The 27,193-nt window shown below is 41.5% G+C and overlaps 1 protein-coding gene across 4 annotated transcripts in view; it reads left to right on the forward strand.

The window, feature by feature from the left end:
• Positions 1-2,666: 2,666 nt before the first annotated feature.
• Positions 2,667-27,193, forward strand: part of rap1gapb (RAP1 GTPase activating protein b) — a 61,962-nt gene continuing 37,435 nt past the window's right edge. For 3 of the 4 annotated variants that reach the window (XM_030091420.1, XM_030091421.1, XM_030091423.1), the window contains exons 1-2: positions 2,667-2,945; positions 16,060-16,095. In XM_030091420.1, coding sequence (XP_029947280.1) covers positions 2,902-2,945; positions 16,060-16,095 — 80 coding nt within the window. In that variant the 5' untranslated portion in view covers positions 2,667-2,901. The remainder of the gene's footprint in view (positions 2,946-16,059; positions 16,096-27,193) is intronic. The other variant, XM_030091424.1, reaches the window with a different exon arrangement.

A 27,193-nucleotide genomic window follows, 5' to 3' on the forward strand; every position in this document is an offset into this window, starting at 1 on the left:
TCACCCTGGGTAAATAATCTTTTTTTTTAATGGTTTCTCGAAGGACATCTTTTGAGGTACGTAAGTGGGGAGGCAACGGTGAAAAGAACTCCAGAAAGTACATCACGAAGCAACAATAACAACTTTGTCAGCAGAAGTCTGGCTCTGGAGAGTCATCCAGGTGCAGACGTGACATGTCAGTGTCATTATGAGCAGAGGAACTGAGGCAGGCTGACTGTGAAAGAGGAACAGCCGCTTTTCAAACCCTACTCTGAAAAGACCCTTCAGGAAGTCCGTTTATGACTATATGGATAATAAATCTGTACAAAAATGCTGTCAGAGGAAGAACAACATCTCTATGTTAAAGACTTACAGAAAGAGGGAAAAAAAAAATAGCAATTTCTTTTCAGAAGGGATCCACAAAAGCTGCTGCATTCATATAACTGACTTTAGCCCTGAGGTCATGACCCAAATATATCACATGTACTCCTCTAATGTAAGTTGTAAGTAGTGCCGCTGTGACAGTACAGTAGAGTTTAAAAAAAAATAAATAAAAATAAATAAATATTTGCTCTATCAGAGTCAATTTTAACAACATGTGATTGATTTTATAAATTTGTGGGACAGAATAGTTAAATAGGAAGCACCAATGTCATACAATAACCTTCCATATCAATCATTAAAGCTGTTACAGGACCTTGGTGAGGACATTATGGATATACATGTCACATTCGTCCGTCCTCTCCCATATATAATCTTCTGATGTGATTTATCGCTCATGTCTGGCCCGAGTCCAGTCAGAGTTAATAGAATCATAAAAGGTTGAGAATTGAGTCGTCAGGGCAGCCGGGTGTTTTCAATGATACATCAGGGGACAAGAGGACAATCAATACTGCTGAATCTGGCAGAAAAGCAATGGGTCTCTTTGGCCCTATAATCACACAAAACATAATAATAATTGTACTGAGATAAATAGAGCGAAGGATAGGAAAGGGGAAAAAGCAGCCAGAGACAGGAGGACAGACAAGAAAAAAGGGAAAAAAAAGACACAGTATGACATAAAGGTGAAATGGAGAGGGAGGGAAATGAGAGGAGACGAGGACGAAGGGATGCTGGAGAAGATCTGAGATTGCGCCTTCTTGTCTGACTGTAAGCGAGCTTGAGCTGTGCCTGCAGATTGACAAAGATATCATCTCCAACACACTCTGATGAGAGGTGACACTTTGACACATCTCTCCATTGAGTACACCCAGAGAGATCCACTGAAATCCTATTGATTTTCGTGGTTTAATACAGGATTTCTTCTGTCTTTAGGAGGAACTGTTACAGCAGCGAAGGCCCCAGAGTGTCAGTATAGAGTTTTAAAAAACACGCCAAAGCAGTTTAAGGCAACATGAGAGGGTTGTGTCCTTCAAATCATGCTTCTCATCTTCTTTTCAAATCAAGTTGTAACTTAAGCTATGAGCCTCAAAATACAAAAAGTGTAATCCCTCCTCCACCTGTCCAGGAGTCCATGGGCAAGACACCGAAGTTGCTCCCTGATGAAGAGTGAATGCGGCTGCCGTCGGTGTGCAGCTGTGTGAACGTGAAAGGGTCATTGTGACTAACCTCGTACAGCTTGCACTCATATTTATTCAAATTGCGTCGTCACATATGCCATTTGCATTCTATAACATGGTGCTCTTATCAGAGACTGGAATGGAAATGAATGTGCCAAATTAGTGTTTGACCTACAATAGTGTTTTAGTAGCTGCTTGCCATTACAGTCATTAAGTACAATATTTCACTCAGATCACTGAACACTTCTGAAGGTTAGAAAGACCTGATCTGTGGCCCGACCCTCATATTATATTCATTTCATGTTTTTAAAAATGTGCTCATTAGACTTCGTAGTGTAAACTAGGTGATGCCGAATCACCTTTTTCAAACATGCATATTTACTGGATTGTGCTGTTTGAACTCCGCTGCAGTTTAGAGGTTAGCATTCACAATATGAAGGGTGCAGTGCTGTTCTTTTTTTGAGTCCATTTGTTTTCTATTAATTCTATACTGTGTGAATCTTTCCCATAATCCAAAGGGTTGTCGATCAGTAGAGACTTACCAGTAAATGTGAATGGGACTGTATAAGTGATTTTCTGTGTCCCTATGCGTGTTTGACTTGTGATCAGATGGAAAGCAGCAGTTGATTACTCATTTTGCCATTTTTGAGATTTTTTTTTTTTGGTCAAATTCATTACCTTTCACTATTTTCTTGCAAGACAACTTGATTATCCAAAAAAGAATAATTTGCTTATTTTTTATTTAATTTCCAGCTGTAAAATGTGGCCGTCTACAATCCTCGTAGGCAAGTCAAAATGAAATTATTCCCTCTTTGCAAACTTCAAGTGAACCGCGATGTCTGTGTATACCTACCAATTTCTCTCAAGAGCCAATCACTCTGTGGTTCACGTCGGTTCAATCACTCGCTCAAGTGAAACGGCAAGGCGGACGACACCTTCGTGGGACATTGGCAGAAAAATGTGAGTAGTTTTTCCCGCTTCCCGGCGGAAATGAGAGAGTCAGATTGAGTCTGCGAAATCATCCTGTTAGTTTCCAGGACAACAGCACAACAAGGCAGCTGGACACACCTTTCCCATAATCTGGCAGAGACGGGAGCTACTTAGTCAGAGAGCAGAGAGGAGACGCGAGGAGGAGGAGGGAGGGCTGGATGTGAAAACACACATCAAATACTCTCAGACAAAACACGCACGCACTCAACGAGGGCTGAGACAAGGAGGGTGGAGAGAGGAGGAAGAGTTAGAGGGAGGAGAGGTGGAGAAACAAACAGAAATAGAGAAAGGGAGAGCTATGAGTGTCCTTGTGTAGCTCTGGGCTGGAAACCGCGCACTCCCACCTGAGAAGCCTCATCATCCGTTCAGCAGGATGTCTCAGAGGAAGAGGAGTTTCACGTTTGGAGCTTATGGAGGGTAAGATAATAGCAGAGTAATCTGTCTGGATGTCAGCGGGTTGAAGAGTTTGCCGGTCGGCAGGTGCTACAGTGAAACTATGGCGCACGGCGGCGAACCTGTTGCGTTGTGTTGCCGGTCCAGGAGCAGAGAGTGTTAAGCCTGCTAAGCCCGCTCAGGGACTCGAACCGCAAAATCAGAGAACAAGGTTACTGACTGTCAGAGACGTGCCCTCGATATTTACGGCTTTAATCACTAATGGTGCCATCATCTCTGCACATGTTCAGTTTTCGTAAAGCCTCAAATGGAGATTGCTTTGAGTGCATGTGGTCAAGTGATCAGACGCGTCGTCTTGGCAGTTTTGACCTCTTCGATCTCAGAATCATTCATCAGTTTAGGCTATTCAACACAATATTCTGACTGTCTGATGGCAAATGAAGGCAGTGAGCTGAGAGTTTCACCAAACATATTTGTTGGTAAACTTGTTTGAAAGTAATTAATCCCTGGAGAAACTTTTAATTAAAATGTGCCTAATATTTTTTGTGGAAGCAAATATATTAAAAACCAAGCACAGATTGTTTTTCATTATGTGATGGTAAAATTAAGTCGTTATCAGATTCAGGTGTTTACTTTACATGATGGAAAGAAAGGTCCGAAAAAGGAAAGAGAATCATCTTGACCTTCCACAAAGCCCTCCGTGTATGCTCCTGTGGGTTTTGAGGCAGATCTCCTTTGATAAGACAACACGAGTGTTTTGGTTTATGAGCACTGAGCCATGCTGTGCAGCAGAATTCATGAGGCAGTGAAATTACTTTTACTATTGTGTTCCGCTTCTCGTCAGCTCTGCCAAATCTGCCTAGAAAACACTCAAGAGGCTCAATTTGACATTTCTATGGTAGAAGTCAGATTGAAAGCTTTCCTGAGTGCACAGCCAGACTCAGCCAGCCAATAGCAAAAGAGAAAGTATTTGTAGCTGCACTAAGAAAAAAAAAGACTTCTGTAAACCGCAACCTTCTCTCTGCACCAACATTCAGAACAAGATTCAGGGAATAGCTGAAAGCAAAGCATAGAAGATTCACTCGAATGCAAAATATAATTGCTCTCAACACAACTTAAAGTTACATTATATTAACTTCCATAGTTTCAGATGTGCTTCTAATGACAACACACCCTCATGTACCGTATTCAGCAGCATTACATTTAAAAAAAAAAAAAAAAAAAATCAGCTTTAATCACCTTCTTTTTCTCACTTAAAAAGTCGAACAGCAGGCCGCCTGACACTGAAGAGCCGTTAATGTTGAATCAATTATTCAGTGTCGGAGAGGGGTAACTGTGGTTAATTGGAAGCGCTTGTTTCACTCAAAAAAACCCTTTAGTCCATGCATCAGTGATATATTCATCAGTGTAATTGAAAAGCAACAAAGGCCACTGAGGCTGTGCTGCAGCCACTTTAGATCATCCCACCAGGACTTCTTACTTTGACAAAAGCTCTTGAACATGCTCTTAGTTGTTCAGGTGCTTTGACTACTTAACATAGCTTATTCTTATGGGAACACTTGAAATGTTGTATAAAATTGACTATAACCTCAGTGTATTGTGTTTTTATAATGGTAGATCAGAGGAGGCAATCCCCACAGTGTCTGTTTCATAATTTTACATTAGTTTTAGGGCTGCTCACTGTCTGGTCACATCTTTACCATGTTAAGTAACATATTTTTGTCTTCGTGCGGGGACAGTCGGACATTCTGTCAAATCCTTAATATGCCTACATATTTTAAAATAAGCATTTATTACATCTATGAAATGACACATTCACCGTGACTACATTTTCTGATATACAGATTCATTTGTTCTACATCCTATAGTCAAGCAAAAAATGCTTGCAATAAATAGTAATGTCTGCAAGTTAAACGAATTATATCTTGGCCTTGCAGAGTCTAGACAGAATTTTATACATCTAATGGCAATCAAAGGTTACTGTGTTGATTGCATCCTACTATTTACTGCGGGGAAAAGGAGTCATTTGAACCCCTCTGGTTCCAACAGCCCCTCGTGTGTCCAGTGTCCCAGAGGTACCCAAAGATCAGAGTCGCAACAAGGTTGCAACAGTCTGTCTGTTATTCTGCATCACAGATAATGAAGCACCGAGTTCATGGAATCAACCCATTCTTAGATTGATTTTTAAAAAATTAGCTCGCAAGTGGAGTCAGAACGTGACATTTAAATACAGTTTCTCTTCACTCTTAAAGTTATTTGTTGCCTGTTATGGTAATTCAGCCTCGGCAGGATATTGATTCCAGATATTTGTGCCTGTTTGTTACCTGAAGTGGTTTCAGTGGATGTGATGCATAGGAATCCGATCAGGATTTTGTGCTCACCTGCTGTTAAGCTGATGTGTGAAAATCCGTGTTGAGAGAGATGAGGCTGATTTGTTGCACTCTGCATGCAAACCTGGGAAAATTGACCTATTTGGATGCTCTCGTTTGATGGTAAAAATCAAATGAGACATTTGAAAGCAGATTTTCTGAGCGCTCCTTTTCACTTTGTTAAGTTTTCCACACACATGTAGCTCATTCATATTAATTTGCTTTGCATCAATTTCTCTGGTTGTCGATCAGTTGTAATTATCGTCATGTTACATGTATGTACATCCCCCTTTGATCTCTAAACTAGAGGAAAATAAGGATTCTTTGAGGTTGTGTTCGATGGAGAAAGCAAGCAAAGCTTTTCTCACTCTCACCTTTTTTTTGTGTGTGTTTGAAAAGATGTTTCATTTGTTCAAGACGGCGTTGTTGACAGAGAGTGTCACCCAGGAAATGAATGCCTAATGAACAGCGGCAAAAGGATTCTCAAACAAAAAACGGATTGAGCCCAGGATTGGACCTTGAAAAGAAGTCGTTTTGGAGAAGCTAATTTCCGCACACAGTTTAGTGGTAATTGCTGTTAGATGAAAATAACGCTTGTGTTCCTATGCTGGTAAACAACTTGAAACAAAAAGAGTGAAGCTGAAAAAAAAAAAACCCCACTAAAAATAAAATGCACCCTAATTCTGCATCAATTTCATTGCCCCCTCTGCTATATCTCTTGTTGATTTAACATTTTCATTTTAAGCTGTGCACATCCAGTGCAGGTCATTGTTTAAAGAGGAGAAACAATCATTGTGTTTCTGCCATTTGAACATAAATTTGTAAAGTTGTTGTTCGGTAAATATCCCACATGACACTTGAACGATACCACAAGCAGGAGAGCAGCATTACTACACTCGAGGTTTTGATAGTACACTGGCTTTTGGCAAAAATCCAGTCAATGGTTCTGTTGTATCCACAGTGATTAAAAGTCTAGAAGATATTTTTTGGCTTTTGAGCAGAGTCTGTTGTAAGCCTGCGGACAAGTGGCAGCAACCCTGTCAAGTGAGAGATTATAAGATAGCCTACATATCCCTCAGCTGCACTTTCCCTTCCAGGCAGTATTTCTACCTGATATAAGGAGGAAGATGTTGTGCTTTACAACTAGCACACTTCATGTACTTAAGCTGTGTTTATGATGATGGTAATTGATCCCTTTGCTTCAAAACCTTAAAAAAAAGATATCCTATGTCATTAGAGACACAGCTCAGTTTGATTGAATAACATATACGGCTTCTCTTGCTATAATGAAAGACTACCAGAGAAAGGGTTAGATAACAGATGCGTCACATTACTTCTGCAGTGTTGCTGTAAACCTTGCTCAAAGTGAGGGATCAGGTGCAAGACTCAAACACAGGAAACAAACCAGGTAATCTTTACTGAATATGACCTCTAAAAAGGGCACATTTATAAAATACACAAACAAACAAATAATTAATTAACTGAATAAAAGATGAAGAGGCCAGAGCAAAACAGATCTCAGGGTCAGGCTGTGAAACAGAAACCTGAATAATCCCAGAGAGCAAAATTCACACACAACCAAAGAACAATCAGGGCTGGGTGCCAATATGCCAAAAGAACGCAAAACCTCAATGTACACAGATTAGGAAATAACGGTGTGATACCAGGTGAGCACAGAATAATTACTAAAAATCACTGTCTTAAAAAAATGCAGTCAATGTCTTTTACTGCTTCCTTTACACGCTTCATGACAGATACATCTTTGTTGGCTACCAGTTACATGTTTACATGCTGTATGGACAGCACCAATACTCAGTCTGTCACATTAAACAATTCACTTTAAGGGACCCAAACTGTGCCCCGAAGACATCCCTCATACCTGAAGTGATGCTACAAGACACGATGAGTCCATTCTTTCCTTGATTGCACCGGATTAGGAGCGTCCCGTCTGAATGTGGCAGCAGAAATCTGTAACCTCAGTTTGCTGTTTTTAGCCGACAGCGGTGGCAGCCAGTGTGGTCCTACCCTGCTGTAGTCCATCAGCTTCAAGGTTTGACATGCTGTGCGCTCAGATGTGCTTTTCTGCATACTTTATTTGAGACAGATAGCTATTTGAGTTACTATTTTTATATAATCTCCAGTGTGATCATTCTTTTTCTGACCTCTGCCATCAACAAGGTGTTTCGGCCCAGAGAACTGCTGACCTCTGGATATTTTTTCTCTTTTTCTGACCATTTTCTTTAAACCTTGGAGAAGGTCATGCATGGAAATCTCAGTGGCTCAGCAGTTTTTGAACCAGCTCGTTAGACACCAACAACCTTGCCACATTCGATGTCACCTGAATCCCCTTTTCTCCCCTGTTCTCACACACGGTGCGAATGTCAACAGTTCACCTCCACCGTGTCAACAAGCCTCTGCAGGAAGGGCCTGTAAAGCGAATAGCTAATTAATCATTTGCAATAACAGGTGTACCTAATATAGTGGCTGATGAGAGTATTTGTGACACATCAGTTCCAGAGACGGGCAGATTGCGAAATTGGAGAATTAATAGTATAAGACTGTATTTACAAGTCAAGAAATAAGAGAAGCTTGGAACACAGGGTGCTGAATTTAAAAATGTTGGCCCAAAAGGAAGTGAGGTTTACAGTAACCTGACAAGACAGGAGAGCACAGAATAAACCAGGAACGTTGTGAAAAATTGCATCACATGAGAGCAACAACACCACAACACCTGCAGCGGTGAACACTGGGGAAAAGGGTGAGAAGATAGCTGAAACAAAAAATTTAAAAACTGAAACAACGTAGGGGAAGAAGGCTGAATGCGAAAATAAACTCCTGGATTGTGGGACTGTAAAGTTAGGTGATGTTTGATAACATAAGGGAAGCAGGCAGCCTCTGTTTGCTGTTGTCTGCATGTGAGAGGTTCTTGAGAGAAAGACCAGGATTAATGACGGCGCTGAATCATCCACTGCTGAAGTTTTAGTCAGCAGAGTGGGCTCTGAGCAAGTCAGACAAAGAGAGCCCAGCTTGACAGATACAGTCACGTTTTCTGTTCTGGACAAAAGTGAGCAGCTTACTCAAATTTCAGTAATTCCAAAAGCATCCACTTTAAAATTGCATTGCTGTTTACCATGAGAAGTAGAGAAATGACTGGTACCAACACTGTGAATGAGGAACTAACTGACAATATAATTTAGGTTTTCAATCTGCTGTCTCCTTCATGCTTATTATCTTTTCCGTTTGTCCTGTTCTCATATTATGATTTCTGTTACCCAGTTGAGATTCAGTCCAGATATAAAAGTCATGCGTTTTTGTTTTTTTTGTTTTTTTTCCCCCTCGGCCGACCTCTCCATTCATCTGTTGACAACACAATTTGGGGAGTAATGAAATGTTTTCTGTCTTCAGTATCAGGATGCGGCTTGGCAGCTTCCTTTCCCCACAACCAGCCAAATACTGTCTCCTCCCTCCAAGGCTTTTCTTGTCAGTTTTCCGGAAGCTTCATTTAATTTATTCTCATTACTATAAAAAGTTTGATGGTAGTTGGAAAATTTAATTAGCTGGTGAAAATCTAGTTTGTGCCGATGCAGTTTGAAATCTATCCACTCCCTCTCCTGATGTAACTTTGTTGCAGGGTTTGACCGTCCGCATGAGCAATTATCAGATTTCTAAACATGCCCCAAGAGCTTTGGATTCACTCAATTTGCAAACTTTGCCACGCACGTCAAGAGTCATCCTCTGGACGTAATCCGCTGTCTCCACAGAACTGATCACTTCGTTCTTTCTTTCAACATTTCACTCTGTCTTTTCCATAACAAAGACACCATCCTCATTTTATCCTGAAGCATAGACTACATAATATAAATACTCTCTGGTCTATAATCACTGACATCGTCTTCAAATCTGAAGAGTTTGCTGAACAATACAATAGTGATTTAAAGGTGCTGTAGGCAGGATTTTGCTAGTCAATGCAAATTGTTCTGAGTTTTCTTTGGATTAAATGTGAGAGTATCCATTGATAATCCTTTAGGAGTGTAGCATAATTGCACTACCGTGAGGGCGCAGCATTTCCATCTGTCTCTGTTCTGAGCTGAAAAGGAATCTCGACCGCTCCCAGTATCTTTGACCAATCAGAAGAGCCCCTGAGGCTCTAACCGTGATTGGTCGAGGGGCGTTCGTCGCACGTTCTTGTGGGAGGGGCTTAACTTGCTTAAGAGCGTGATGTCAGCGAAAACAGGACAGGATTGGCTGTGCTGGGTTTCAAATCGCCATCTTAGATGGGTCATATCGCCATCTTGCTTAGGTAACCCGAAGCAAGATGGCGGAGATGCCGAATCCTACCTACAGCACCTTTAAACAGCATTCCCCAACTTTCTCGCTCTACCGAAAACTGAATTTGATACCGTTTCCAAAAGCGACCTCCAGTCTATGAAGGCCAGAGGTCGGTGACTTGAATGTCAGTAGAAATAAATCATGCACCACTATTGTACACAGAAATTGTAGAATCCCTACATATGACTTAACAAGGAAATGTCAATCTGACTCTGGCCTGATCTGCTTCAATAAAGGAAACACTGAGACATTGTTCTCACTCCTCAGAAAAAATCTTCGGCCTACGGATTCCCTACCAGCTCAACTCTACTCATCCAGCACCTGTAACTCCCTGATACTCTACTTTACAGCAAAATCCCTTGGTGGTTAAGTCCCAATACTTCACCTCTCCCTTCTGATTTTTTCCTAAAGGCCAGTCATTCCCCAGTTTCAAATTCACAGATTCGTTTAAAATCTCAGACGTCATCCTTAAATCCAAGTCCTCCACCTGCCAGCTCAGTCCCATCCCTCCAATTCTAGTGAAATCCTGCCTCTCCCTGACTCCGCTCCCCCTCATATCCGCTCACTCGCCACTGGAATTGTTCCAGCGCTCTTCAAAACTGCACCCATCATGCCAATCCTCAGATTACCTGGTTCAGATATCAACAACTGGAATAACTTCCACCTCATTTTCATCTGCATATCATTTTCAAATTCTGGTAGGTGGGGGCCATAAAAAAGAACCTTCTCTGCTCGACTTTGCTCGCAGTAAACTCTGGATAGCTTCTACGAACAGTTCCAGTCTGGTTTCTGCTCCCCTTCCATATTAAAACTGTTCTCATCAGAATCACTGGCAGCGTCCTCGTGGCAGCTGATTTGGGCATCATTTCCATTCTGATTGCAGCGCTTGAAACAATTCTCACACCATCCTCCTCAATAGATAATCTCAAATTGGCATCTCTCACAGGTCCCTCACTGAAAACACTGTCTTCCTGCTGTCCCCGTCACTCACTGTGCCCCAGCACCCTATCGCAGGACCCCCAGCCTCCTCTCCCAGGGCAATATCCTCTGCAAATTCAAGATCTATTTCCACTCTTTCATGGATCTCCACACTTTCAGCCTCCTCTCTCACTTTCTGCCTCTCTGAAACAAAATGTTGCTTTCTTCTGTTTGCAGCCAAGTCTACACTTTCCAAAGTGGAGTTTTCCTTCTCAATTGACAGCTCTTTATTTTCTCCCTCTCTGCAGGTTAATCCTCGATAGTTCACTGTCCTGACATTCACATAATCACAGTATTGCCTGCTTTCCGTGTTTCTATCTATGTAACATGAATCATTTAAGTCATTAAGTCATTCTTTCTCCCTGCGCTCCTGTCTCCTCTTCAAACTCACACTGGAAACCCACATATTCAACCCTGCATGCTCTTTGATTAAGTCATCCTGTTTGTATTCTCTCCGTGAGCTTTTATCTGTGGTTATATCATTTGCATTCTCTTCTATTTTAATGTTCTAAGGGTGTTTTGAAAGGTGTTTTAAATCAAATGTATTATTAATGGGCGTCTGCCTGGGGGGGCGGCTTGGATCCGGGCTCTGTGATGTCCGCCGGCTGTCTGGGCTCTGAGGGCCTCTCTGGCCTGCTTCTGGCCTTCTCAGAGGTCAGAGGTCATATATGCATGATCACTATCACCATCACTGTCACCATCATATTCACATGATCACGTTGATCTTTAATCACTCTTTACATACTGGGTTACCTTGTCTTCTTGTGGTGGTTAGACTAATGGTGATCTGTAGCAGACCTCTCTTGATGCACGCCCCTAGTTTACTACTAGTTACGACTAGCTATATTCAAAAAAAAAAAAAAAAAAAAAATACGGTTTGTGGTGTCCTTGCATTTCCCTCCTCCCCTACACCTCCTTTTATTTTTGTGGCCTGGTCTGTTCACTAATATGGTTTGGAAAAAAAAGGGGGAAAAAAGAAAAAAAAAAAAAAATGTATGTATGGTTCTGTAATTTTCTGTGTTGGTTGTCGGCTCTGTTTTGGTGTTGTCTAGATTGGGGGTTTGGGATTGTTCTAGGTTGCGTGTGGTGCGTCGACAACACTGTTTTGTATTGTGACTTTGTACATAGGTTGTGCCCCCCCCCCCCCCCCCCCCCCCCCCCCCCCCTTCCGTTCTCCCTCTCTTTATCTTTCTCTCTTTCTGTCCCTGCTCTCTGAGCGTTTCCGTCCCGGTCCTGTCCGGTAGCCATGCCGGATGCCAGCTTTAAATAAAGGCAGCAGCAGGAGGAGACTCAGTCTCATCCTGCTGCTAATATTAAAATCTGTTCGGATAGTAAAAGGCTACAATCATACAATATTGCACGCCCCAGCTACCGAACAGGACAAGGGAAAAAAAAAAAAAAAAAAAAAAAAAAAAAAATAAATCAAATGTATTATTCTGATACACAGCTGGTATCCGAAGCATCTGTTTTCAGTTGACAGCTGCATTTTTAATATTTCCCTGCGCTCAAACTGGCTCAGTCCCGACAGCAACATTGGATATGTTTGACTATAGATCGATGACTTTATGTAAGTAATGAGCGTTATCCACAGTCGCTGCCAGTCGCAGTCGCTGATGCTGCCAGCAACATTTATTAAACATTAGCTTGCCTTCATAAGGTCTGCCTGCTGCTGTCTGTCATCTATCTAAACTTGCTCCTTCTCTCAGTGCCATTATTTTGTGAACCTATTTCCTTTTGGGAATATTTTTCTGCGATTTACTGGCAAAACTTGGATTTAATGAGTGAATCAGTCATCACGTTGGCCTGCAACACTACAACAATGCCTAAATAATGATCACAGTTAAAGTGACACAGCAGTTACTTTTTAAAGTAACTGGTAACTTTTTCATTTTCTGTATCTGGTCAAGTTGTTGAGCTGCCTTTAAACTGGTAGGTTTTGCGATGCTGCTCATTTCAGAGTTTTTAAAATTACTTGCTTAAATTCAAGACTAATATATGTTTTTTTTAATTGTCTCTCGCACAGCCCTGATCATTCCTCCAAAACACTTCAAATGTACACTACTCAAAAAAAAAGTGTCCTACATTTTAATGGATGGAGTTGAAAACGCTCAACGCTTAACTGTATAATCCACTGAGAACAAAAGTAATCCAGAACAAAAAAATTAGGAATGGAATCCATCATTATCATCATCATCATCATTCACTCACATGAGGACTGCATTCAGAGTCACACCCAATTTAAATGTCGCCAAAAAAAAATCAGCATCAGTCAGGTCCTGAACAGGCTGTGATGCAATGTGGCAGTGCTGGATGGAACAAAACATGATTTCCCAAAGGTGCTTGACTGGATTCAGGTCTGGGGAACGGGCGAAAGAACAGCAGCAACAACACCTTTGTCATCCATGAACTGCTGACACACTTCAGCCTCATGAGACCGGAAATCTTCATCGAGCAGAAAAGAGCCAAGGGGCCCTCTGCGCCAGCTTATGATCCCACAACGGGACCGAGGAGCTCGTCTGCTGCTTATTGACCATGACTGACCCACCAAACCAGTCATACTGAAGGACGCTGCAGGCAACGGAACATTCTTCAAAAAACGTTGCTAAATAGGGGCTGCCTTGTTAATTCTCTTCTCAACTCTTCTCCATCTCTTCGTCATTCATCCACCATGAGTATCGCTTCCTAACTGGACGCGAGTTGGACAGACTTGGAGTTGCACTGTGTTGATTGTGTGCTCCCTCGATTTTTGCTGAGCAGTGTAAAATATGCATGAGGCGTATGAGCAGCTGTGCCTGTTTGTTATCGTTCATCTGTGTCCTTCCCTGACTGCGCGTCAGGTGTGTGATGCAGGTGTCGTGGTTTATGCGACGACCCGTTTCCCACTCCTCTCTGTTAACACCAAAACACGATGTTGCCTGTGTCAGCAGGGGGGTGATCGCCAACCGTATCACTGACTCGCAAACAAATATTTCCACTCTCAACACTGGGCAGCAAACACAGCCGCAGAGCAGAGCCCTCACCAGCAGATCCTCTAATGTCAGTGTTTGCAGGACAAATACGTTCAAATGTTCTGACACAGAAGTGAGAAGCTGCACATTGCAGAGGGTTAGTAATATAACATGGTTGATACCCAACCGACTGCAGTGATAGTTTCATTTTCTTCCATTGTCCTCATTTCTCTTAAAGATTTTCATTCGATATTTTGGCAACAAGCACAAAAACAGGAGAGAGGCAGAGCAAACAGAAACAAACAGACCGTGCAGGTTGTGAAAACAGAAAGATGTCACTGTGATTCACAGATGAAACGTCTTGAGCCTCATTTCTACCTCAGAACTCCAGTTTGCTGTCAGTGCAGGGGGCATGCTGGGAAACATGTACTGATTGCACAAAATCAGTGTTTTCGAAATTATAAACTGCATTCGTAGCCAATTCAATACGTTGTCCTTTGATCCTTTTGCACTTCAGATGTTATGAAGAGACCCTGCACTGTGTAGGTATGAAAAGCAGGACGTTTGAAACGTCCATGATTTCTTGTACTACTGTACTACTCACAACGTGGCATGTGCTCCACAAAGGTCACAGCTATGAACACAAGTAAGTCAAATTATAGCCTGTTAAAATACAGTTTCCAGCTAAATTAACTGCAAATGCCAAACATTAATCTAATTTACACTTTATTGCTGCATGATAACTACTAATCTTTTGGCAAACTGAACTTTTTTGACAGTTTTTGGCAAAAATGCATTCTTATAATGAACGTAAGGCAGATAAAAATATGGTTCTTGAGTGTTGAAATTCTCCATTTGTAATTATTTGATTTTGTTCCTGACGTAGGGTTGAGTGTGGATAAAAACTAAAGGGAACAATGTGCAAATCTTACTGTGGACCCTCCATAGAGGAAAAAGCATCTTGTCAAATTCAGATACAGAAACATGACTGGTTGTTGGATTTGCTTTGTGACACATTCCGATTGCAGATAAAACTTAGAACTTGACATTTTCTTTTTAATGCTCTTTAAAGGTTGCTTCGATCACTTGATGGCATTTAATTTTGTTCATTCACCGATGATTGGAGCTAGCGTGTCTGCGCAGAATGACCATGATAATTGTTTGATTGTCTTACCAGCTGGGAGGAAGCAATGAGAGGTGATTATCAGCAGATTGATTGTCCACAGCTCGCATGTGCTTTGGTGCCATTTTAGAGATTGACTTTTTTTGCGCTGCGTCATTTGTATGCAGGGTAAATAAGGTTTAAAATGAGCAAGAAGCAAAGAAACAAATAAACTTCCCATGTGTAAATAAATTGCACCAGCAGAGGAAAGCAACCACAGCACTTTGCTCTTCTCCTCTCTGGTAGTTCATTCTAAGCATCCATGCTTTCTCTTACTCTGTCCTATCAGTCCATCTTCCCATGGAACAGCAGTAATGCAGCACTCCTGTAATTAATTTCTGTATGTATCCAGCCTGACTTGTCAGCTTTCTGAGATTATTTAATGCATAGTAAGGTTCCTTTTTATTTGACGTTTAATGCTTTTGATGATATCTGCTATATATATGTGCCGGACTCAACCAACCCCAAGCATTTCTACATTCCGACAATCTGGAAGCCTGCATCTGCCAGCCACTCCTTCCAATCTCACAGAGAGTCACATTCTGGGTGTACTTAACAAATAGCTGGCAGGCCGAGGAGGGAGGACAACAGAGCTGAGGAGGGTGGCAATGTGATTCATATTCATCCGGCACATTGTATTATTGCCAAAACTATCCCGAATTTGTATTAGCCTTGTATCGCATTATCGCTTGCATTGTGAAAGCGGTGGCACCCAACTCTGCAGTGTCTCGGTGATGAGCAGAGTGCCTCAGCATCTGGTGGCTCACTGTTTCGGTTCAGTGTTATTGCTCTCATCATTATCCTCCTGCTATGGGACACAGTGCCGACAAACCTCCTCCCCGCTTTTCCCTGAGTGCTTAGTAGAAAAGGCTCAGCATATCAAACGGCATCTTGGTTCGACACTTAGTTGGCTATTCAGCAGGTGGAGGGCCCCACATTTCTCTCTGGATTTGAAAACAGGAGAAAATTGATCAGTATTACTGTGTTGTTCACCTTCAAGTGGACCACTGTGTACAAAGATTTATTAACTTTGGACAGTACCGCTGGGTTGGGTTGGCAATTTATTTTCCCTCTCAAGCACCCAGAAAGTCTCCTAAAAGCTTTGTCAAGGAGAAATCACCACAGTAATGTTTAAAAGTTGATTCTGATGGTGAAGTATCATGATGGATCTCATCTATTTCTCTGGTTTTGATTAAGATTTTGGCACTGGGTTGTTCTTCTGATTCAATTACAAAATCAATTAATTGATTTCCAAGTTGTTGTTTATTTTTCTATGCAATTAAATACATTTCATAGAATTGAAGTAAAGCACAGACAAGATAATAATCAATGTAACTGTTTTTTTTTTTCAGCGCTGATAAGACCTTCTCCAGGACCAGAAGCCTCTGGTGAGTCCTCTTTTTTTTAATTTATTTATATGACAAACTGCATTATGCATCAGAAAATGTATTTTCATGCTTCACTGGTTCCAACATTCCTCTTTGACAAAAGTTGCAATTCCAACTGTTGAAGTTGTAGAGATGGAGGCAAAAAGACAGTTTTCCTGTTCCACATGACCGACCAGAAATTTGATTTCATATGTAACTTCAGGCATCTCAATGCAAAATGAAACACGATTTCGGCATCGTGCTTTTGCTCTGATCTCTCTCATCTTATCTTCACCGGTCTTTTCAGACATTTGCAAAACTATAGGATTGAATTTGATATAGTAGAGCTTGTACAGTCTCCCCCATTTGTCAGGTTGTCTGTTGACAGGAAGAGGTGGATGGAAAAACAAGGGCAGGAGCAGATGGATGGAGACAGGGAGCATAAGAGTGCATGCGAATACCAGCTGGTCTCGTAGAGTGTAGGCGTCTGATATCTCAGTCCCCAGAACTATGGCTGCTTAGACACAGGATCCCCTACACAGGTCATTTTTACATTTCCTTGACGTTTCCCACTGTTGCTGCCACACTTGGTACAAAATTATTGTGCATTGAAATGTTGGTTAAATGCCATAATGAACCACTGTGTATGGAAATCTGTCAGGCCCAGTAGCCTAACTGCTGTTCCTAGATGGTCCAGTTGGGGTCGTACTGCTTCACTAAGCAAAGAGACTGATTACACTCAAACCGGAACTGAACATGATGGACCTGTGACGCAGCAGCGAAAACTCGCTGTCGTATTGCCAACTAATGAGTGTGAGTTTGTGAAATCATGCAAACTGAAGGCTGCTGAAATTGCCTGTCTTTGAATTAATGTGCCACTTTACATGAGAGCTTTAAGGTTTAACTTTTTGTTTTTTTCTGCAGAAAATTTAACATTTTCATAAAGATTCTGCAGGAACAACATTAAATGTACTAAATATTTTCAGGACATGGAAATGGGAAATGGATTTTCCTTTTGGAGAATTTTTCCAATGTTTGAGCGCTCCCCGAAGCACGCCACATTTCAGGACAGGCTGAAATTAAAGAGAACTAAACTGACATTGTTTTTTGTTTTGGGTAATTTTGTTATAATAGTGTGACACTTAAAACAATTGCAAAATGCTACATTCTCATCGGGTATTAAAAAGAATTAGACAACGAGGTTAAGGAGTATTGTTTTTATTACATATGGATCTTGGATTATGGATTACCTTGGAAAATCCCGAGGCTACATTGATCACCCTTTTTTAACAGCAGCACAATAATCTGTACAAACTTTGACATGTGTACTTATTAACACGGCTTGCACCTGTCCTTGAGGTTTCATTGTGTTTTTAGTTGTTTGCGTGTGCCAGACTGTCTGCTCCCATCACTTCACCTGTCTAAATGACTAGAAATTGTTCACACACCGACTCTAAATCATCACAGCAACAGAATCATTTTCCTGTTATTTATTGCAATAGTTTCTTTGCACCTGGCGAGCAGCTGCTTGGGATTATTTAAAATGGCGAATGGGGGATTCCCAGCACATTTCAGCATGTTGATCATCAAACTGATGAAATTAAATTGACAAGATTTTATTTTCAGTATTATTTCCACGTCAACTTTGGATTTCTATATACAAATTAAAGCAGCGCTGAAGCGAGGGAACAAATGCCCGTATCATAAACACTGCATTGTTTTCCAGAACAGCAGTCCATCCCTGAGTAGAAAGACAGACAGAGGAACACAAAGGACATTAAATATTAACTGAATTTGTGTGTATTTGTGTTGTATGGAATAATGAGATATAGTGTATTCCTTTGTTCAGAAGGATTTTCTTGTTTTGTTTACAAGCTGTCATCGGAGCTCGCCAGCAGCCAAGAGATTGTGCAGCTTCGTGCATCAAATGGATCATAGAATTAGGCAGAAATAGAGTCATAATTAGTCCGCAAAAGGACAATGTGAAGGTTTGGAGCGAAGGTGTGATTGGAGTCAGACTCAACAAGGGGGAATACACCCTCTCAAAGGCTTGTTTTTTCTCATTTTGAAGATTCCAGTTTCGTTTGGTTGTAAATGGGTGTGCAGCAGATGCTGATGGTGCCTGGGGGCCGCGTTTTGCAGTTACTACTAAGCTATCCGCAGCACAACTCCCTGATTGTAATCACAGTCATTACGACAATTGTGTGCGCCGTCAGTCTCAGGCTGCACTTGGATTAAAAAGTGCGAGTAGTAGATACTAATATTGATTTCATTTGGTGGACACAGTATGTTTCTTTTGGGCCTGATATATTCCCAAATGGTTACAGATCCAATATCAGCACTCTGGGAGTGATCTATGACTTCATTGTCCGTAACTGTTATCAAGCCTGGACCGTAGCTGTCGTGTTTGGAGACAGCACCTTGTTGCCAGGATTTATGAGCTTGAGCTTTAAATCGTGGAGTGTGTCATTAAAACTGGCTTTCCTGGATCCTCTGCTGTGTGCCACTGCCTCAGGTCCACTACATTGTCCTCAGAGCAGCCCGGTGTGTCGCTGGTTGTGAGAAAGGAGCGAACACTCAGTGCCCACACTTATCGATCACTCTCAATGATCACCACCATCTCCATCATCTCAGCCTGAATAGCACTAAATTATTGTCACAAGGAGATCTTCACCATTAAAGGTGAGAATGCACTTATTTCATTGCGCTGCACGGTGTTCCCCATTGAACACTCATTAACTTCACTGCTTTCAATAACGAATGTGCTTATCTTCCTCATTCTAAAGGCCCCAGTGTGCTGCATTAAGGGGGCAGAGTAAACACACAGTGGCAGTTTTATAAGGATTGACAGTCTGTATGTAACTACTGGCAGAAACCACAGAGGGGACACAGTAATGGAGAGCTCCCTCTTTTTGAATAACATCTAAATAACTGAGATATCCTCCCTCAGATATATAATCCAGTGCAACTACTGAAATAGTTTATTCTACTCTAGGAGAAGAATACCAGACTCAATCCAAGCCAACAATGTGCAAAAAGCTGGGCTGAAACTAAAACCGGCGATCCTGAAGAAAAGCTATATATGCACATGGAAAACATGCAAACTTCTCGTTGTGGCTGTGAGGAGAAAGAACTTCCTCAGTCCATAATTTGAGATGGTGCTTACTAAAGTTTTGGATTTATGAGAGCTACTTCAAGATGGAAAAATGATACAAACAGCTACTGGTTACAAACTTTCTGAATAAATACAGTTGTTGTTCCAACCACTATATTTACAACATTCCCTGTGGGCTGCTCTAACCCGCACGGGCCACCAGGGGTCCATGGGTATGCCTTTGGCTACTCCTTAATTAAGAAAGGATTAAAACTGCTTGTTGAAAAAGTCTGAATGCACTTGTGTTAATTGAATTTGCAACCTTAAAACTATTTTATGTCCCCCCACCATCTGCCTCCCTGGGATTTCACTCATTTTACTACGCCAACTTTTAAAGCATACTTTATTGATCCCTGTGGGGAAGTCATTTCTCTGCTTCTAATCCATCCTCTTCATATTTGACCTTTACCATAAACACTGGGAGCAGTGGGCTGCCGCAGTACAGCAGCCTGGGAGCTGGCAGGGGTCAGCAGGAGCCGCAGTGGCCTTAGGATTCAAGCCTGCGCATCCATAAACACAAGATTTTAAGATTTACTCAAAAGAAAATACTAAACAGGGCTTAAATTTTTCAAAAAATTCAACTATATCATTTGACTGCATTTAACTGAATTTATTTTGAGGCGTTTGAATGCTGAAAACATGACTGCTAACTGAGTTTCCAAGCGATTTAACAGCAACTTTATTTGTTTTGATAAAACAATAATTTTTCGGAAGGTAACTAATTTGTATAATCAAAATGATATGGCTTGCGATGCTTCATTGCACCATCCAGGATCAAATACTTAGCATCCATTGTAATAATAAGAGCTCCATTTGTTTGTTTACCATCTGTTTGTTTGGCTGCACATTTATTAGTCACTCTATAACAAAAGCTCTTCTTTTCAACATATGTTGTTTTGCACTGATGTTTGTGGTAAAATTGCTCTGAGTAATGCAGATAAAACAGAACAGGAGCATTCGTGATTTGTCATAATAGGAAAAAAGTCATTTTTAATTACCTTGTTTGGTCGGGGACCAAATGAAGTGGTCCTCAGTGTTGGGGGATGAAAAAGTGAGGCCTCTAATTGGCATCTGTGCCTCTTCACATTGCTGTTAATGGCCAGTCTCTGTCCTCATATAAGAGGCGGTGCCTTGAGGAGAAGTCAAACAAGGAAAAGAAAGTAGCCAGGTGACGCTCAGTGGGCAGGCCACAGTTTGTTTACCGGGCCGGGGCACGGATCCACTCTCACGAGGACAGACAAAGTTTTTTACCTTTGCCATATCAGACACCCCTGATGGAGACCTTCACTGAAATAATGTATGAAAGATGAACAGGGAATCTTGCTAAATTCATGTGTCTGCTGAATTGGACGGCTCAGTGTATCTCAGTATGCAGATGTTCGGTTGGCCAGAGATGTGATGGCTGCGCAGGCCAGACTGAATTCATTTTAATGTCCACTGAACCATTCCTGGGCAGTCTCACCTGGCAGTATGTGGTCTAACAATCTTGCCAGGATTTTGTGGGGCTTCAGTTTCATCACAGAGCACCAGTGTGCAATAACGAGAAGAAAAAAAAAACCCTCCATTCATCTATCTTCATCTACTGCGGTGAAGTCAGTGAATGCATACTATATACTGTAACCCTCCTCCTTGTCAGGTATAATTTAAGGAAGCTACTCAAAGCTTCAAACAAGTTATCTTTTCTTACATGACTCTCTTAGCCGAGTAGTCATTTGACCATCTGTTGCTCTGAATAGTTCATTTCCATTTCTGACCTCATTCTTCCACTTATCTTCACTGATTTGTTGCAGATGATATTAAGATAAAGAAGCAGACATTTTACCTGGAGACGCTCTGACTGGATGCCCTGCAGCATGCTTCAGTCCCCTCGTACCTCTGGAGCCTGTACACTGGAAGGCTGGACTGCTTCTGTGTACATCCAGCAAGAACTGCAAAACCCTATATGACAGATGTAATTACAAATAATAAAGTGCCCTCAGAAACAAAAAATATATTACTAATCTTTACTCTGATCTGTACCTGCTGAGTAAATTTCAATATTTTTCGACAGTCTTCCAGACCATCTTTCGTAACCAAAATCAAAGTTAAAACAGTCAATTCAAGATAATGCTTTTGTTTGGGATCCCTAGTTTCTGTTTGGGTAGTTTTAACTTAAACAGGTATCCGTCCACATCATGCACTCCCGAGTTTGTATGATCTCACTGATTGATGTAGAACTGAATCGGTTTAGGAGCTCATTTGTGCCGGAGATCAGTTGCTGCTTTAAAAGCCTAAAAATTGTTAATTTATGTTTTTTCTGCTCTCTGCAGACTCCAATGCAAATTTAAACAAAAGTAAATTATATAGTTGTTTGTTTATACCCATGCTATGAAATAACAGTTGAATTAAATTGTAATATGTTTTCATGGTGGAAATCCTCATAGTGTTTAATCTGCCTGACTGAGCCTTTTGTGCCAATTTCTCACTAATAAATGCATTCCTCCCCAAAATATGTGACTCTTTCATGAAGCCTCTTATCACGCTGTTGATACTATATCTTTCACATTAAAATAAGTGTGACTAATAGGAATTATCTGTGGAGGGTTTCAGGGAGATCAGGACAAAATCCTATCAAAACTGTTCCTGAGAATTAAAACCTGCTTGTGCCTCTTGGTGGTTCACAAAACCAAAACAACAACAGTCTGTCTCGGGTAAAGAGAAATTGCTTTCATTTCTTATATGCTGGCCTGACTGTTTGCTTTCAGCATGCTGTCAAACCCAAGGAAGGAGACTCCTGCTGCAGCCCGCTGTGTCCGGTGATCAGCGGCTTCACAGGGGAAATCATTATGACCCAATGCAGTGTTGTGATGCAGGTTGTGCACAGGACACAGTCAGGAAGCTGTGAGGGAGGCTGCCAGATGTACTTTCTCTTCCTGGGCACCTGCTCAGTTGAGTCCTTGGTATTAGAAAAGAATTGTGCAATACCAGTCACACCCCTGTCTAGCATTTTGCTTTGTTTCATATCTTGTAATTCTAATAACTTGCACCATTCATGTTGAGCACTGTAGTAAAGACAGTTTGAATCACTAATTATGTCAGTGATTATAGTATTACACAAACACTTATTGTACATTCCTCCCTGGTGTGCCTCATTACCCTATAGACACATTCAGCTAATTAATTGAAAAGCTTGGACTGATTGAGGAGGTAATGTTAGCTGCCTTTGTAGCTGTTTCACATTATCAGATTGTCGACTGTTTCCTGTATGCACACGAAATTCACTGTGTGGCATCTTTCTAAACATTGTACAGACATCACACCATCAGATCATACTTTGCATTCATGCCACGGCGTACAAACAATCAGTGTTGCATATTTTCAAGGTCATTTGTAAAGTGCAGGTTGCCACTGGAGACAAATGGAGCACTTCCATTTCTGTGGAAAAGACATAATGTTTGGTGATGAGGTCTCCAGTTGAAGGTAGAGCATGACTCATTGACAGTTTTTGTGCTCTGTTGTGGTAAATTGTCAGACTGCATCTCCCAATTTTCATAAAATCCATGACAGCGCTTTGTTGTGTAAGAGCCATGTATCAAACTGTATTATAGAAGTTTTAAACCTTTGCACATAAGTATATAAACTTTGAAAAGCTTCAGCGTCACTGTCTGAACACAGCTGTGATTTGTATTCAGTCAGATGAAAGACAATCACAGCAATGTCTTCGACTTAAAAACAACCTTGTGTGGGTTCACAGACAGATGTCGCTAGATCATCTTCTGACAGTATCAGAAATTTCACGATACAGTCTCTCTGGCCTGCGCAGTGTGAATGCAATGAGGACTATGACCAGAAAATGCAGGAGAAAATAATGTGCACAAAAACACGTGAGCAGATTCCTGGAGGAGGAAAGCGTTCTCAATCATGACCACATTCCCCATCTATTTCCATCTTCGTTTTCCCTGCGCAAACGCCGCTTTAACAACCGCTCAACTGTTAGTTTGCTTCTTTTATTTCCTGAAGGCATCAGCGGCTCTGTAAACGACGTGCAGGATCACGTCCTCTCGTGTGCTGAAGTATGCTGGAGCTGTTGTCGCGCCTGTTTCAGTGCAGAACGACATCATGTAGTCAGACATGCCGGGTTTATGAAGTCTCTTTGGCACAGTGTAGCCAGTCAAGAACTTACAGACTCCTGAAAACACACAGACTCAACTTTTACTGATGTAAACTTCAGAACACCACCCGACTGGCCTTTTCATCTTGGTCCACTGTGTTATTTTAGCTTGTTATTTCGTGTGTCTTTTTTCACTCAGCATCCACTTCGCCTACCGGCAGCAGCTGGTGCCTTCCCCGCACGTGCCCATAATGAATTTAATCATCTAATTAGTTCCAATTAGGGACACTAAAAGAAGTCGCAGTGTGGGAAAATGCTAAATTCGTTTGCCATTCACTCTCCGCAGCGTGAGGAAATGTGGCTCTAAATTTAAAAGGTTTTCATAAATCATCAAGTGAGGAATAGATTGAGTTCGTGTGTTCTTCCACAGTGTCCATCTGCAGTAGAGCCATCAAGCCGGAGCGAACTGTCTGTACATATTTTTTACCTTGAGATCATTTCAAAATACAAACAATGATGGTTGCTTCATGCATTTTTTTTAAACAATCAAATAGTTTTGTGGGACATTGAGTGTGAGAAAGTTAAACAGGATGAAGATGGTACTCCCACGAGCGCGGAGTCCTTATGGCGAAGAAGAAAGCATCCGCCTCAAAATAAACGCAAACTGTGCAGTTTCAGTTTGTTTTGATCAACAGCTACATACGCCAATCCCATCATAAGAATTCATCCTTCAAAGTCGTGTTTGCTTGTTACATTTATGAAGGTCAGACTAAATTAAAACGGCATTGATGTAAATTCCATCAAAGCTAAAGAAGAGACGATAACTGCTGAGCTCAGTCTCACAGAGTATTTCAGGAAATTGTTCCCTGTCAGCGTCAGTCTCTTCTCCCGTATGCTACCTACCCTGCTGACTGTCCTGTAGTTTCACGCTCAGTTTGTGTTCAGGTTATCTCTGCCAAAATCAATAGAGAGTGGCTCCCAACTCTAAGTAATTATGGCAGCCAGCAGGGTTCTGGGAGGGCTTACAACGCTGCTGCCCCGAAGATCTGCTTCCTTTCCCACCTTTCACGCCGTGAGGGGAATGAAGGCCACACCTCTCAGCGACTCAAGGTAATCACACTTATCTAAAAAGGTGTCACCTTTTTCTGGACAAGCACTCTGTTAACAGGTTTTTGGGAGAGAAACCAAAGTTAAGTTTACATTCAGTGTTACTGTACAGAGCGCCTTGTTTATTTCTTGGAATTCATTTTTCTCCTCATAAAACATTCACAAAGATGAATTTTTAAAGATGCTAAAGCCCATGTTGTTTTCATTTATGCTTTATCCAGAAGCTACTAGTGGCCAAATACACAAGCAGAGGTGGGAAATTCATCTTACTGAGTCACCCCATGAGACAACGGCTACGGTGGAGCCCAGCCATGAATTATATTATTGGAAAAGTGTAATCCTTGAACAAAGGGATTTGTTTACAAATTAGGTACACAGATCAACCTTTGACCTGAGTAAATAACTGTTTTGAGGTGTGTGTGTCATGTCTTGTACATTTATTAGATTTTGTTTCCAAATAGACTTTAGATTTCAGTTCAGGATATTTTTTTTTTAAGTTTTTTAAAGAGAAGAGTTTTTAAAACTTGAGGGACTTAAAACATTTTTGTGTACATAGCTGTGGAATTGAAAAGTAGCAGAAACATACATTTTTTTAGATTTCTGCTCAACTGTAGGTGTCACTAGAGTTATGATTACATAAACTTGTCTCAGTGTGAGTTACTGAGGAAATAAGATCTGCAGATATTTGTTAAGACTGAGGTTAGTAAAAGAAGTATGTCTTGACCATATCATTTTTGGCTGGGGGGGGGTGATTTATGCAAGACATTTTTTTCTTCATGTTGTGCATTGTGAATGTCACAAGGGCCAACTTTCTGGAAAATGAAAGCATTGCCAATGCTGTTTCCAAGAGTCTTTCCAGCAGTTAGGTGGCGTTTGAATGTTAAATTCAGTCAGGCTGCCTCAGGAGACGACTGCGAACGGAGCAGGAAGCAGACAGTCACAGTGAGAGACGGAGGGGATGAAACTAATGTAATGAGAAGTACAAAAAAAAAAAATCAAGAGTCTCAGCATGACTCACACAAAATTGCTCCTGTAATTGCACATTGTATGATTAACTTCACAATTCTGTGTACTCACTTTGGGGGGAAAAAAAAATAGACTGATAATTTGTTTAGTCAACCTCCTCCTGACCTGGTTAGACTCCCATTTGTTCTGCCTCGTGTAAGCGCAGATCCTCTTTCATCTTCTGCTCCACCCCGCTGGCGGCACAGAGATTTGAGACGGGCGGAAAGCTGTTGATTGTACTTAACCTGCACGCTTCATGCTCCTTCTACACTTGTTGGAGCTCGACATGTGACCAAGTGATTCCTCCCGGTCCAGGGGGCGTGTCCCATGGGTGGCTTAACCTCAGACCCCAACCACATCGTAGGTTATTTCGTGTAACACACAACCTCCTGGGCAGCTAATGAAAATAAGACACGCGTTGTGTGTTCTGCACGCGTGTGTGTGTGTGTGTGTGTGTGTGCATGTGGACATGGTAAAGGATGCTCAGGGCAAACTGTAATGGTATACCTGGGTGTGAACGCCTTAGTATAATAGGTGAACAAACCGGCTGCCAAAAGCTTTGTTCACCTCCCTTTGTAGGATCGCTCCAGGTCTACAGCCTGACTTATTGATTTATATGACGACCACCGCAGCTTCAAACACTTAGTAGATCTACATCCATCCATAAAGATGCTCCGCAGTCAAAGTATAGCAGGACGGATGGGAGTGCACTTCTCTAACAGAGTTTTCCAAAGGGTGGATCGTGCTTGGTAAGACATTGGAGCTTTTTTTTTTTTAACGATGGAGCTATTTTACATGCACTGCATCGCAGTCTACAAAAAGGCAATGAGTATGACAACGTTTCAGCATTAATGGTCTTTTCAATTCCTCCAGTATATATTCTGAATAATCACTCTTACCTGGGGCATCTCCACATCTTCTAGAAATGAGAGGATGCCTATCTGTTATCTACTTCCATTCATACATTAGCTCACTGGATTTAGACAGTAAGACGATTTGAATTTCAATAACTTCTGAACATGATGCATTACGTTCAGCACAAAGAGTTTATGATCAGGCAGTGTAGTGAGCATGTCCTAGATTGAGAGTAATTCACCATCCAGCACTGTATGTTGATGCATGGGGGATTTAGTCTCCCACCACATATGAAAATGTTGCTGCTCAATAATACATTGGATAACAGCAACCTGTGCTTACTCCCCTGTGGGCTGAGTAAGTGATTTTCTCCATTATGTGAGAGCTCACAATAAAATCTGCAACATTGAAGAGCTTTTCAGCTGCCTGCCTGCCATTAATGTGTCAAATGGACAATGGGATGGTTGAGCTAATTTGTGAAGGGAAGGTTTTTGGGATGTTAAAACAAGCTGCCAAAGTGTGACAGATAATCAGACAGAAAGATCCAATGTCTCTTCTCAGATGCCATAATGCCCCTTTTTTGTCCGTTTTCAAACTTTACTGTAAAGCCTACATCTCGCCGCTGCATATTGTGCTATTGAATGAGCAAACTCTGTTATTAGCAGGCGTAGTCGCTGAGGCAAACGCTAAGCGCAATAACACCCAGAGCTTGGATGAGCATCTCTTTGTCATTGGCAGATCAAAAGGAAGGAGGGGAGGTGGAGACAGAAACGGGGGGAGACTTTGGAGCGAGAGTGAGAGACCGAGAGTCGAGTGTGTCCGCGTTGCCTCACAATAAAGACAGAGGAGAAAATCATGGATGTTTGTGAGCAAGGGGAAGAGAGGGAGGGAGGAAAACAGGGATGCTA

This window comes from Salarias fasciatus, chromosome 5, assembly GCF_902148845.1.
Source record: "Salarias fasciatus chromosome 5, fSalaFa1.1, whole genome shotgun sequence".
Classification (NCBI taxonomy): Eukaryota; Metazoa; Chordata; class Actinopteri; order Blenniiformes; family Blenniidae; genus Salarias; species Salarias fasciatus.